The sequence below is a fragment of the Alligator sinensis genome, unplaced genomic scaffold (genome assembly GCF_000455745.1).
Source record: "Alligator sinensis unplaced genomic scaffold, ASM45574v1 scaffold140_1, whole genome shotgun sequence".
Lineage (NCBI taxonomy): Eukaryota > Metazoa > Chordata > Crocodylia > Alligatoridae > Alligator > Alligator sinensis.
Genome location: NW_005841836.1, coordinates 3614073 through 3627588, shown reverse-complemented (window position 1 = coordinate 3627588; position 13516 = coordinate 3614073). Strand labels below are relative to the sequence as shown.

The window sequence follows — 13516 nt, the reverse complement described above, 5'->3', positions numbered from 1 at the left end:
TTGACAGAGAAGTGTGGGTCTAGCTGAACAGACTGAGATTGGGATACGATCGTTTCAAAACACCACTTCACAAGATGAACCTTGTGGACAGCCCCCTGTGTGACTGCAGTGTCCAACAGACAGCACAGCACTTAATCAAAATGTGTAATCTTTACAAATGCCCAGACAGTGAAGAAGGAATCTGCACATTGAGCCATGATACCAGGCAATGGCTTGTAGATTTGGAAGTTGATATCTGATGGCATACGGAAAAGAGAACACAGGACAGCTCAAATGTTGGTGTTGTGGTCTGGATGAGTGGCATGGAGCTGATCTGTAGGCTAGATTTAACCCTGCTCACCAGGATTGGCCCTGCATTCCCTCCTTCAGCTCTGTACCCTTGGATCATGGCTGCATGCTGCCTCGCTTGGTCCCATACTGCCAGATTGAGGTTCCATGCTGCCCTGCTTGCCTTCACACTGCAGGATTAGGCCCTGTGCCATCTTCAGCCAGCCCCCATGTGTCCAGATCAGGCTCTGGGCCACCTCTGCATGCTGACTGAGCATGCTGTGCAGCCTCTGGGGCTCCCCACAGGTGTGGAAGTTTGGCGGCAGGGGAGGTGCATTCAGTGCCCACCTCTGCATGCTGACTGAGCATGCTGTGCAGCCTCTGGGGCTCCCCACAGGTGTGGAAGTTTGGCGGCAGGGGAGGGGCATTCAGTGCCTCCACTCCTCCACCACCAAATTTTGGTTCCCAGAATCATGGGGACCTTTGTAGTTTAGATGACAAGGCTGACAGGGGACAGATCTGGCCTGCAAACCAAAGGTTGAGCAACTCTAGTTTAGTTAGTCTAAGGTACAACTCTGTCCTGCTTTCTATTGGTCAGGTACAGTCAGCACAACAGTTAAGTGGACCCTCGAAGAGTGGTCATGTTACACAGATGGAGAACCAGGTCAGTCTGAATCTGGTTGTCAGTCAAACTTCCCTCCCTCTTGCACACAGAAAGTTGTGGGAAAGAACATTATCAAGGCTGCAAAATAAAATGTGAGAAGTTTGGTTATATAACTGTACAACATTCAATTTGCTTCTTTATTTGTGTGTATCATGACGCTGCCTTTAATCACACAATGACATACTATTTTGTTTTGCTCGCATGTGATGCTCAGCATGGGCAATGCTATGCAATATTTAGATTGATTTTCACTGTTCAATGTGTGATCCCAGCATTTACATGCTGCAAACCACTCAAATTCTGCTCTGAATGCAGAATTACTGATCTTTACATGGGCTCCTCTGATACTCATCCCTCACATTTTTCAATGCTTCACAAACATTAGCCAATAATGTAATGGCCTTTTATAGATGAGAAAACTTGGAGGCAGCAATCTGCTCATCAAAACCATACACTAATTTGATTAAAATTCCTATGGCTTAATTTTTTCCAGAGACCTTAGCATTTTATTTGTTGGAAGTCATGCTGACTTCAGTTGAAGCAGCAAGTTATCAGCACTTCTACAAATCAGAATTCAGTGTCTTAAGTCTCCCATCAGGAAGAACAGAGTTTATGACCACCTGTAAAAGCACAGGTAAAAAACCCGCCTTACTTTAAATGGGAACTCCATGGAAGAGACAGGAAAATAATCCAGCATGACAAGCAACTGCCTGAATAACAAGACTTTTTTTCTTTCTATAATCATCTCTTTCATACACTACAAGTCTTCCAACTTCTACATCAAATGAGACAGCAAATTAGAAACAACTTAACAAAAATACACTCTAATTCATTCCCTAATTGACTACTTACATTACCCATGATTTCAGCATCTAAAGAAAAATAGCCTGACTTTTCCCAAGAGGTGCTGAGCACCCCCACTTAACTGCAGTTGAAATCCTGGGCTCTCAGTGTCCTGATTTATTGGGTACAATTTTATTTAGAAAGCATTATTTAGGAAACACTAGCTATTTCATCCAAGGCGACCATCCTGCTATTGTTGGGAGACTGGACCTTTCATATTGTGTAGATTATTACATCTGATCAGGGAAATACAGCTCTAAAGTTTCTAAATTTGGTGTATAAAAATCTTATAAATCATAACAAGTATATGGAGGGGAATTTTTTTTGAATAATAAAAAGAATGTAATCTTAAGGCAAGATTTCAAGATATGCTTAGCACCTACAACTATAAAAGTCACTGAGAATTGTGAATCAAGTTTTCAGAAGACTAACTGACCTACAATCCAGGTAAAAGATCATTCCCTTTAATTCAGGGTTGTGAAATCAAAATTTGAATTAGCAAACTGAGCCAATAATTCACAAGTTCTTCTTATTTATTATCCATATGGACCTGTGTGTTTACCCCTCACTTTTTAAAAACAAGCATTTTAGAATTGTACTTTAAGCACGCAAGGAAATTATGCCTAGAAGACAAATGCAAAAATCACAGTCTCAAGACAGAATGAAATGAATAAAGCTGTGAAGCAGCGTACATATACCACAGGCTTTTTTCACAGCTGTGTCCCAGTTGGTTTATAATATTTCACAGCAAATATTTTAACGATTCTGCATTTATCAAGAAAGCTAAAATTCTACGATAAAATACATACAAATCAAATAGCTCCAGCATAGATGATCATTTTATATGAGGTGTTCTAATCATAGTATCTTTATTATAAAGGCATACAACAGTTTATAGAACACTATGTATGTATATGTGTGTATACACATACATACACACACATACATATGTATATTTTCATAAATGAGCATTTTACTGGGTGATATATTCAAGATTTTAAAAAATAAAACTGTATACAGTTCTAAAACCTAAGGGGTATAAAGACTACTGTTAAGAATATGAATCCTTCTCTGACTACAATGTATTATTTGACCTGTAAAAAGAAGAGACCATATCTTCCATAGTTTAAAAAATGGAGCAGCTACATTGTATGAAGACATTTTACAGTTTTCTGGTTACAGTAATTACAAGTATAAATTGGAATGATCAGCTTCTTGAGTGTTGTTAATGCTAGATGGCATATGTTCAGCTTTCTTCATGCTATTGATTTCTGGTTTGTAAAGTGTACCTTGGTCAACTGACCAGACTTCTGGTGCTGACTCTTCCCCCCTGCGGACCTCTGATAAGGTTTCTATTTTGGACCAGTTATGGTCTTTTTTGCTAGTAAGATCTATTAAGAAACTCCTCCAGTGGGCATTCCGGTCATGAACCTAAGAAGAAAAAACAAAACACTGTGGCTGAAAGGAAAAATTTCTGAACAGTCATGTAAAACACCTGAGGATTTACTTGATGAAACAAAAACAAATTCAAATGTGATTATAGTTTATTTTGATACTCCAATGCTGCAATGGCAACTACTGATCAAGCATTAGCTGGGCTTCAAAACAATGAATCTGTTTTACCCAGACTCTAGTGGTCTGGGCCCCTTGCCAGGATATGATGTTAGCAGAATGCAGGTGAATGCTAGACCTAAAAATGGACAATTGAGAAAAATCTGATTCTCTCGCAAAGAGAATACTGCAAAAACACAAATGTCATCCCTAGAGCTCTTGTTCAGTAGTCTAATTTATCACTTTGAGCTTCATATACTATCAAACACTCTGACAATATGCTGGGACCTCCAAGATGCTGGGAAGCACCATGCTATTTCCTATATCTGCAGTGTAAGGGTTCACCCACTTTCCAGGGCAACCGTGATTAAATAGATTACATATACTGGAATTGTCCTTTATAACACACTAACAAGGAAACACAAGAGCTCTCGCAAGTGCTTTCTTTCCTTTAAGTTCAATGTTTGCTTTTAAAGTAACCAACATCATTTAAAAATCACTGGTTTGATTGTCGGTACTGGGAACTGGTTTGTTGTATAGCATTTGTTGCTTGGCACTTCTCTTCCTTAAACTATCACTTCAGAAATACACGTTAAAAACCTGATGGTTGGAGAAAACAATTATGCTGGCAAAGCCGACCCTAGGGGTGTGCGGGGCCTGGGGCATATCAGCCTGTGTGGGGCCTGTGCGGAGTGGGCGGTGGTGAGCAGTCAGAGTGCAAAGCCGGCGGCATGTGGTAGCTGTGCAGAGTGGTGGTGCCCTCGGGGCCTGTACAACATTATCCATGGGACCCCCCCGAAGTGTGGGGCCCAGGGCGGTTGCCCCGATTTGCACCCCACCAGGGACAGCTCTGTATGTTGCTTTAAATTATCCAGGCTGACCGTATGTCTCACTGACACAATATAATCGTTTTGTCCATTTGCTCTATACTTGTGTAGGTGAAGCTAAATTGCTGTCACTGTGAATCTGTTTCATTCAGCTTCCTTCTGCATATAGGAGTAGATAGACAAAACAGTTATATCAGTTTAGCTAGCACATACTCCATAGTAATAAGTCCACCTACCTTTTAAAATAGTCTATTTTTACATATCCAAGCTAAAAAATGATTTCAGTTGTAGAACTGTATTCCCCCAAGCCCTCTTTAACTTCTAATTAAACCTCAGAACCACACTTCTCTTGCTGCAAAGGTAGCAAAGCAGCAACATACCGATACATGTCTCCTCAAGGTGGACATGTCTGTAAAGGTTCTCTCGCAAGCTCTACATTTGTATGGTTTTTCTCCAGTGTGAATCCGCTGGTGGCGCCTGAGAGCTCCTTGCTGAGTAAATGTTTTTCCACACTGTTCACAGAAATAGGGACGAGTCTCTGAAAACAAATGAAAAATCACAAACTTTGAAGACCAGTTCTTTCAGCTGTGATCCTTACGGACACAAAAGCACATGCTTAACTTTATTCATGTACTGGTAAGTGGTGCCAAGGGATGACTGCAGAACCCAGATATTTCACAGGTTTCAGTTCCTAACCCCCTGCAAAGATGAAGGTTTGGAAGTATCCAGCAGTATAAAGAGTTGTGTATGTGACATATGAAACTGCTGAGGTGCTACAGCTGGTTGCTCTGGCTTTTGTTTTAGAGGTACCACTTCAGCTGGGCAGCATCAAAGATGAGTTCCAGCCAAGTGGAGAGGTAGTACTTTTTGAACTGAAAGCCACAAAAATGGCTGAGCAGCTTGTCCTTAATTTAGTAACCTACTGTGAATTAAGCAGGATGCAAATCACTTGGATATGAATCTTAGTTCTACTATGTTCATGTGAACAAAGCCAGACTCAAGCATGTACCTGCAGGCAGGCGCCTAGGACAGTAGTTCCCTCAATTTAGTGGTGAACTTTTCTAGGCTCAGTGGTTGTGAAGAAAAGTTTGAAAATATGACCCAAGTGTAACTGATGCAGTGCTCTCTGTCTGAGTCTGCAAAGGGAATAGGAAATTTTATATTCAAGGAAGTAGCTACTTGCCTGAACATGCCTGATCAGCACGAGCTGGTCATCTTTAATTTATCCTCCCCACCACTGCCAGGGAGCTGGTGGTGTAGGGAGGTCAAGCAGCTTGCTCCATGCTTGCATCTGCCTCCTGGCCACCTCTGCCTCCCTGCAGCCTCCCCTTTCCCCTTCTACCTCTGCTCCCACTCAGCCTCTGTTCCCTGCTCCTCGCACCTTACCTTTGTTCTGCACTGGCAGGCTCCATCCCTGTTCTAGCTTGGGGCACTGATCACAGCCCCTGTCTGGCCCTGTAGCAGCCACGTAGCAGCCATGTGGACTGCATGCTACTGCTACAGGGCTGGGCTGGACCCTGCTACAGGACTGGGCTGTTCAGTGCCCCAAGCTAGAATGGGGACAGATTCTGCCAATGTGGAGCAAGGATAATGGGGGGTGGGGGCGAGAGGGGTGGAGGGGGCAGGTCGCGAACACCAGCTGCAGAGGGGAGATGGCAAGGTGCAGAGGCAGCAAGGAGAGCTGCAGATAAGGCCCCGAGGCACAGTAGCCCCTGGCCCCCACCATCACCCTCGTATTCAATTCTAAGACGAGGGGCTTTTTTTCCCTATGGGGGAAAGCTATCTTAGAATCAAGTAAATACAGTACTGTCCCTGCCCCAGTGATGCCCATGGAGAAGTGGCATTTGGACACATGCCTAGGGCTGCCAGCTAATTTAAACAGGCTTTGCAAGTTAGCCAGCTGAAGAGCAGGTGCGTGAGTGTTTGTTGGAGCAGAATCTTTTACAGGGAAGTCCCAAACAGTGCATCAAATTCACTTCTGATACATTTGGTTTAAAGCATTTCTCTTCTGTACACTGAATTCAACAGACAACTCCAGTGTGTTTGCTATTTCTAAAATACTGAGAGTGGATTCTCTCTCTGCATCACTCTTTTCCCTGTTTTTAGATGACTTAGCAGTTGCTGAATAAAGTTTAACAGCCCGTTGGCATATTACTTCTGATCCCAGCTTCCACCAATATTTGCTCTTGTCCTGCAAAAGCCATGGCTTTTTTGCTTCGTTACCTGCATGGACATTAACGTGTTGGGCTAACGAGGCTCTCAATCCAAATGTCTTCCCACAAACATTGCACTTGTATGGCTTGGCTCCCATATGGCATCGCTTGTGGCACTTCAAGTATTCATTGGTGGCAAAATGTTTCCCACATACATCACACTTAAACTGACGCTCTCCTAGAAAAAGGCAAAGGCATTCTGAATTCTCTTCATGCTGACATCTGTAACCTGTCTGGGTCCTGACAGACGTTAAATATATGGCACAACTGGCATGTTAATTGCACCATAAGAGTGTAATGGTGCTACACATTAAAGCCAATTCATGGCAAGATAATGTAGCAAATGAGCCACAAAGATGTTCTGCATTGTATTTTTGTAGCTTGTTTCTATCCTGGCTTAAACTGAATGTGTAGCATGTTGAGGCTGTCCCCACGTCAGGTCTGGACATCGAGATGATTGTTGATCCAGTATAGAGCAGCTCCAGATCCTGGACCTGGGAGTCCCCCCCCACCCAATCCTTGGAGGCAGATGGAGGTAGGGGTGTTGTGAGCCCAACATTGAAGACTGACTTCTCGATGTCAGGGTTACAGCACTCCAGATCTTTAAAATTTGGTGTTCAGTTTTTAAGTTCCTGGGGCACCTAGGAAAGGGACAGCTGGTGAGCCAGGAGCACTTAGCTACTTGTGCTCCATATTGTGGACCCAGTGCATGTGGAATTAAAAAAACAAAAAAGGAAAGGATGCGAGGCATGCCAGGTTGTGCAGTTTTGGAGATCTGGCATAAAATTCATCAAATCCCAATTGCACAAGTAAATTAACATCTTCCACAGACCTTTCAGGCCAAGTCTCAGGGTCCACAATTTTCCTGCTGCTGACTTCAACACAACTGATCCTTCCCTTATCTTGGATTATCTTAATACTTTGGCTCCCCTCTTTTCTCTGCGCTGACATGGGGAAGCACTCACTGCCAGTACAGGGAAGGTACCTGCTACTTCTCTCTGCATCTGCTGCTGCCTCTTCTCCCTGCACCAGCATGGAGAAGGCAACAGCTGCCGAAACCTCCCATCACCCAATGCCTCTGAAGCCCCATGTTGGCAAGCTGGATCAAAAGGCTCCTGGGGCTAAATCTGGCCTGTGGGCCATAGGTTGCCAACCCCTGCTCTATATCATAACCTTATCCCTTCACTTTCCCTTAGTCATTATTTCTATGCAGACAAATTCTGCATCCACTTCTATCCCCACCTCCTATTTTGCTGTTTTGCACCCTAGACCTGCCTTTCTAATACCTGTTTATTCAGGTACTTCTATGGTTCTCATTGTCTAAGCCTCCCCTATGAGTTACAGAAACTATGGTGCTCTTTCTGCCCCACTCCCTCCCACTGTCATGATTTGCAGCCAAGAGTTTCAGTTGATTTCTATGTGGGTTGATGGTACAGGGAAATGCAACTCCCTTTATAAGCCTGGTCTGCAGGATTTAATGCCTACCTGTATGCGTCCTCTTGTGGCTATTTAGTTTGCCTTTATCAACAAAACAAGCTCCACAGTCTTCACATACGTATGGCTTTTCTCCTGTATGGGACCTATATGCAGCAAACACACACACATGCACACACAATTATTGAGAAAACAGTTATACAGCGGGGTTTTGAAACACCATTTCATCTGAAATTCAGTGCCTGTGCTTTGCATATTATGCACAGTTTACTTCGATTTTTTTTCATGGATGTGACAGCATAAGTGAGTTCAGCTCAGCAAAGAAATGTTTTCATGCACACATATTACAGGAAAGGTACAGGAAGATTCAGACAGATTCTCTCAAATTTGGGCTGCAATGAATGACCTATCTGATGCTTGGATTTTCCTGCAAAAAGAACACAGCGGAAGTGAGAAAGTGCTTGGCAGGGGCAGTGATTTGTATCCAGAAATTAAGGCTCTCAGCTAAGTAGGTCAGCATAACTCCACTGACCTGAAGGAGCTCTGTTGAGTCATGCCAGCTAGAGATCTGACTCTTCTACTAGCTTCAAGGAAGCCAAGATGTGTAAAGTATTCCTCTGGCTGTTCCTTTTTCTTCTCTCCCAGTTCCTTCAATAGCAGAACTAGCTGAAAAAACTTTACGGCCAAAAGGAACAGCAACCTGTTCAAATGATTATACATACTGTTCAGTTCTGGTTGCTGGATAGGCCAAGGGCTGAAGTCCATACCCTACTCCTCAGGATAAAACCAAGACTGGTAAACTCTGTGGGTGTCTATATGTATACGCTTGCTCCAGTCCATCAGGAAATGGATAAAGCCAAAGTTATATTAAATCAAAGGGCATCTTGCCCATTCCAGCAGGGTGAACAAGGATAGAGAAGAAAGAATACTAGTTAGTGCAGGTGATCATTCATACAGCTCATATACGTTTACATACAAATACTACTGCTGCAGAGTCACCATATTTTTGGTCCTCATCCCCTGAAGTCTGACAGGTACACTAGGCCAGGCCCCTAGGTGATATAAACTTGGAAAAGTTCTGTAAGCTAGCAGAGCTGTGGACATCAATGCTATAGATGATGTGGCCTGTTGAGTCCAGTCACAATACTGACCCTTCAAAAATTCCACTTTAGTATTATGAGGAAGGCAAGGATTTGTGTGTATGATTATCTTTTATTTAACCAACTGCATGGTTGAGATAGACTTAGACAAGATTTCAAATGTGAAGCAGTCTTCATTGGAGACTTGATGCTGTTTGCGGGATGTGCAGTTTAGGAATGAAAAGATTTGATGAAGTATGCATCGCATTTGAATGCTTGTTTAAGTCTATCCCAACCATGCAGTTGGGATCACCCACATAAGTCCCTGCCTCTCACGTAATTCCTGGAACATCATGGTTACTACATCACTCCATCACTACTAAAACACTTTAATATTAGTGATCTTGGTTCCTATTAACAGTGCTACTCCTCCTCTGGTTAGACCTAGAAAGAGTACCATTTTCCTTTCCTTTGAAGGCTATCACTCATGGTTCAAACAGTGAAAGATGGATTGTATTTAAAAAGAAAAATTGGTGGAGGGAACACAGAAGTGTCTTCAGTCCTCCATCTTGCGGCAGATCCCTCAAGGCTGCTGCTATGTACCTTGGGCCTCATTCTCAGCTGCTTTTGTCAGCTGAGGGTCTGGTCTGTGGTCCTTAATTCAGGACAACATTCCCATATTTAAAGGGAGAGGACAGGAAGAAAAGTCACGCAAGCTGGGCTTCAAAAAATGTTATGTTGAGGATCTGGGTTTAAACTGGCTAAGACATTAGCTATTCAGACATCTGGGCCATCAGTCCCCAGGATGAAAATATTTCCCTAGTTTCAAAACAGAATACCCCATTTTCTAGCATGCTTAGCTGACTCTGAGCTCCAGTTTGAGCTGGGCATGCTGGAGATTGGGCGTGTGTTAGTATGGAAAATCCAGGGTGGGCCAGAGACGAGAAGAGGGGGGAGTGAAATGGTCTCATTTTAAATAACAGTCCTGGGTGTCCCAATGAAAATGAGACCAATGCATTTATTTGACCAAACTGATGTGGCACACAAGACATATGTTTTAAACAGCACTGTCATGGCAAATGTGGGACATATGGTCACTCCATCCATAACTCAGTGCTCAGCTTCCACATTCTACTTTACAGCTTCTGACCCATGCACGATCACGTGCAGTATGGGGATGTCAGTCAAAATGTTGCATCTCAAGAAGAAGCTGCTATGCAAAACAACCCCCTAGCTTTGCTGGCATCGCTTCTGATTGAGGGTCAGATCTTAATCTGGTATCCATCAAAATAGAGCTAATGCACTTCCTATCTAAATATCTCAGAGATTTGTCACTGTAGAACCTGACCACCATATACTTTTTTGTATGTACTTATCCTCACAGAGACCCCTGCATGGAAGGGAAGAGCTATTTGTCCTCAGTCTATAGGGTCACAGAGTCACTACATGACTTGCCCAAGGCCATGCAGGAAGCCTGTAGCAAGGCAGGTCTCTGAAGTCCTAGACAAATGTCTCAACCAGTATGGCCATCTTCTTTATGCTCTTTATATCAGATGAGACTCTGCCCCTTAATCTTACTGTAATTTGTATTTCAAACATTTTCTTTCACATCAGTGTATGGGTAAGCCTTAGTCCTTCCCAAGAATGACTTCATGACCTAGAAACATACCAGAAACTTTTCATTAAACAAAATAACTAACCCTTGAGACTGATCAATAGTTGAGACCAGGGCTATCCAGTTGGTGGCCCACAAGTGGTTAGCATATGGCCCACGGGCCCCTCAGCCATCTCTCCCTTCGCTGAGTGGCAGGGAAGGGTCGGGTGAGGGGGAAAGAGGGAGTTGGAACATGCCACTGGCACTGCCTGTGCAAGAGGGAGCTATGTGCCACCCATGCCATGTGCCACTTGTGCTGGCCTCATGGGGCAGGCTGCACAGCAGGGAAGAAGGTTCCAGGGGGCCAGGTGCCAGCGGTGCTACCCATATGGTGATAGTGGTGGTGGATCCTGGGGGCCCACCTCTGCAGCATATGGCCAGTGTGGTGTGTGGCCCCAGGGCCACATACAGACACCACATGCAGTCCTCAGCCACAATGAAATTGGACAATCCAGTCCAGATGATTATGCTAAATTCCAGCCTTCCTATTGGGTGACTACTGCAGAGTACTGATAGGGAGTGGGAGGGGAATGGGAAGGCATGCTGTAGAAGGCTAAGCATGCAGAATAAGGGGAAAATGTTTCTGGAGGCTGACCTGGTATGGATTTTAAGCTGGGAGGGCTGAGCAAACTTGTTATGACAAACGCTGCATTCGTATGGTTTCTCCCCTGTGTGTGTCCGCATGTGAAACATCAGCGCTGTTCGTGAGCTCAAGATCTTCCCACAGACAGAACAGAGAGGGCGCTTGACTCTGCCTTCATGTTTCCGCATGTAATGTGTCCTCACATCTCTTTTTCTTTTAAAGGTAGCATCGCAGAGGGTGCAAGCAAACTGCCTTTCTTCAGTGTGGACACAGGCTCTGTGCTCTTTCCAGCTGTTGTAGCTAGCAAATGACTTGCTACAGATATCGCACTGATAGACTTTGCCAGGCAAGGATTGATGGACTTCTTTGCAGTGATCTACATATTTTTTTCGAGAAACAAACTGCTCAGCACATTTATCACATGTTATAACATAGGCAGACTTCTTTCCTACCCTGCCTTTTTTAGCCTTCTTTATTTTCAAGTCTTCATCTGAATCATTCTCTTCACCTTCATTACTATTAGAGTAGTCGTCATCGTCGTCATCATCATCAACACCACCATCATCATTACAGACATACTCATTATCTTTACTGTCCTCTAGTTCAGAATAACCCGCATCTTCTCCCTTCACACTTGTTTCTTCTTCATCTTCATCATCATCTTCATTTCCTTCTTCCCCATTTGCTTCATCTTCCCCATATTTGTCTATCTTTTCTTTCCCTTCATTGCTGCAGTCTACTTCTGCATTATAGGAGCTGCCAGGTTCTTCTTCAGTGCCCATAGCTGCTTTGCTCCCAGCACCTTTTTGCAATCCAGTAACCGACTCCCCATCCCAAGTTTCTTCATTAACATCCATTGCACAGTCTGTTGCTTCTGGTCTAACTGTAGGTGGAACGACCGTCCAGTAGATTGGTGTATGCTTCCTGTCTTGCCCAGACTCATGTATTTTCCTGTTAAAAACACAACACAACTATAATAGAATTCAAACACTCAAATTTCTACATGAGCATGTGAATGAAAAGTATTTACTCTTATCCTTTTTAATGGTTCTTTATGTTATTTAACAATCCGGTAGAACATTTTGAGTGCAAGGCAGCAAAGAAACACTGCATCAGGGTGAGACCATGAAAACTATTTACTGTCCTACATCTGTAAAAGTGTAACTTAAAATCAATGGGTTTCTCTGACTGCAATGCTAATGATGAAATTTACACTGAGAGACTGGCAGAGAAAAGACTCTGGACAGAAATTTAAGATAAAAAGATCATTAAGATGACACTCGCACTAAAGCATACATGTACATCATCTGATTACATTACTGTCTTGCATATCACACAACCCTAAATAAGCTACAAACCTTGTTTTTGAGAAGGCAGAATGAAGAAAAAGGGTTTTTTTGTAGAGTTATGGCTGCAAAGAGCAGGGACAGAGCCTAATCTTCAGTTCAATCACTCTCCCGTTCCTCCTTAGGAAAAAGTTACAGTTCTAAACCTTTCACAGCTGAACTGTTGCCAGCTCTTGGCAGTTCAGCCAAAAGCTGAAACTGTAGCTGCTGCTGAAGACTAGATTCCAGGAGCAGTTCTGGGATTTTGAAAGAGTAGGGCTGTGAAATAGAAGGAAGACCAGGAATAGCTAACAGCCAAATTGCCAAAGAAAGGATAGTTTGATTACCAGAACATCAAGAATGTTAAGAGAGGGAGTGGGTCATTAACATCTGCTGAGCAAAGAGATTAGCAGGAATTCAGGTAGATTATAACTAGCCATGAAGTCAACTAACTCTCTCAGGCCTGCATGAATAGAAATACCACTGGTCCTGCAGGGCAGTTGTTTTTAAACTTTAGGTGGAACAGGAATAAAAAAGGAGTGTGACTGTACCACTGTACCCCCAGACCTGCCCCAGGTGGACTCCCTCTGCCACTCCTTCCATGCAGCTGGTGGAGGAGAAGAAAAAGAAGCATCAGTCATTTTACAGCACCTCCATGCTTCTATTCAGGGCAGTTTCCCTGATTAAGACATGTACTCCAATTTTGGAAGGCTATTTTTTGGGGAAACTGTGCGTGTGTGGTATGCAAATAAATATGGTAATATCATGCGTCAGACTGTAAATACAGTAGGGCTGTGTGAAGCTTTGGGTGGTGATTCGATTCGGAGGAGATTCGGCCTGATTCGGTGGCCGAATCTCCGAATCTGAATAGAATTAGGGAACCAATTTAAAGGTCCGAATTGATTCAAAGCTCTCTGAATCTTTGGCAAAGATTCAGAGGGCTTTGATGATTCAGGCAGCCCCCAGTAGCTGCAGCAGGGAGCTGCAGCGGCTGCAGCCACTCCAAGCTGGTAAGTACTAGGGGCAGGGGAGGAGGTGTGGGGGAGGGGAGAGAAAACCATGGGGAGACCCCTGCC

At 43.6% G+C, this 13516-nt stretch overlaps 1 protein-coding gene across 3 annotated transcripts in view; it reads right to left on the bottom strand.

The window, feature by feature from the left end:
* Nucleotides 1-1055: 1055 nt before the first annotated feature.
* The window catches only part of LOC102374608 (GDNF-inducible zinc finger protein 1-like), a 39503-nt gene continuing 27042 nt past the window's right edge, over nucleotides 1056-13516 (bottom strand). For 2 of the 3 annotated variants that reach the window (XM_025202031.1, XM_025202033.1), the window contains exons 3-8: nucleotides 11128-12066; nucleotides 8332-8499; nucleotides 7851-7945; nucleotides 6376-6543; nucleotides 4533-4690; nucleotides 1056-3205 (exon numbers count right to left, since the gene is read on the bottom strand). In XM_025202031.1, coding sequence (XP_025057816.1) covers nucleotides 2960-3205; nucleotides 4533-4690; nucleotides 6376-6543; nucleotides 7851-7945; nucleotides 8332-8499; nucleotides 11128-12066 — 1774 coding nt within the window. In that variant the 3' untranslated portion in view covers nucleotides 1056-2959. The remainder of the gene's footprint in view (nucleotides 3206-4532; nucleotides 4691-6375; nucleotides 6544-7850; nucleotides 7946-8331; nucleotides 8500-11127; nucleotides 12067-13516) is intronic. The other variant, XM_006015423.3, reaches the window with a different exon arrangement.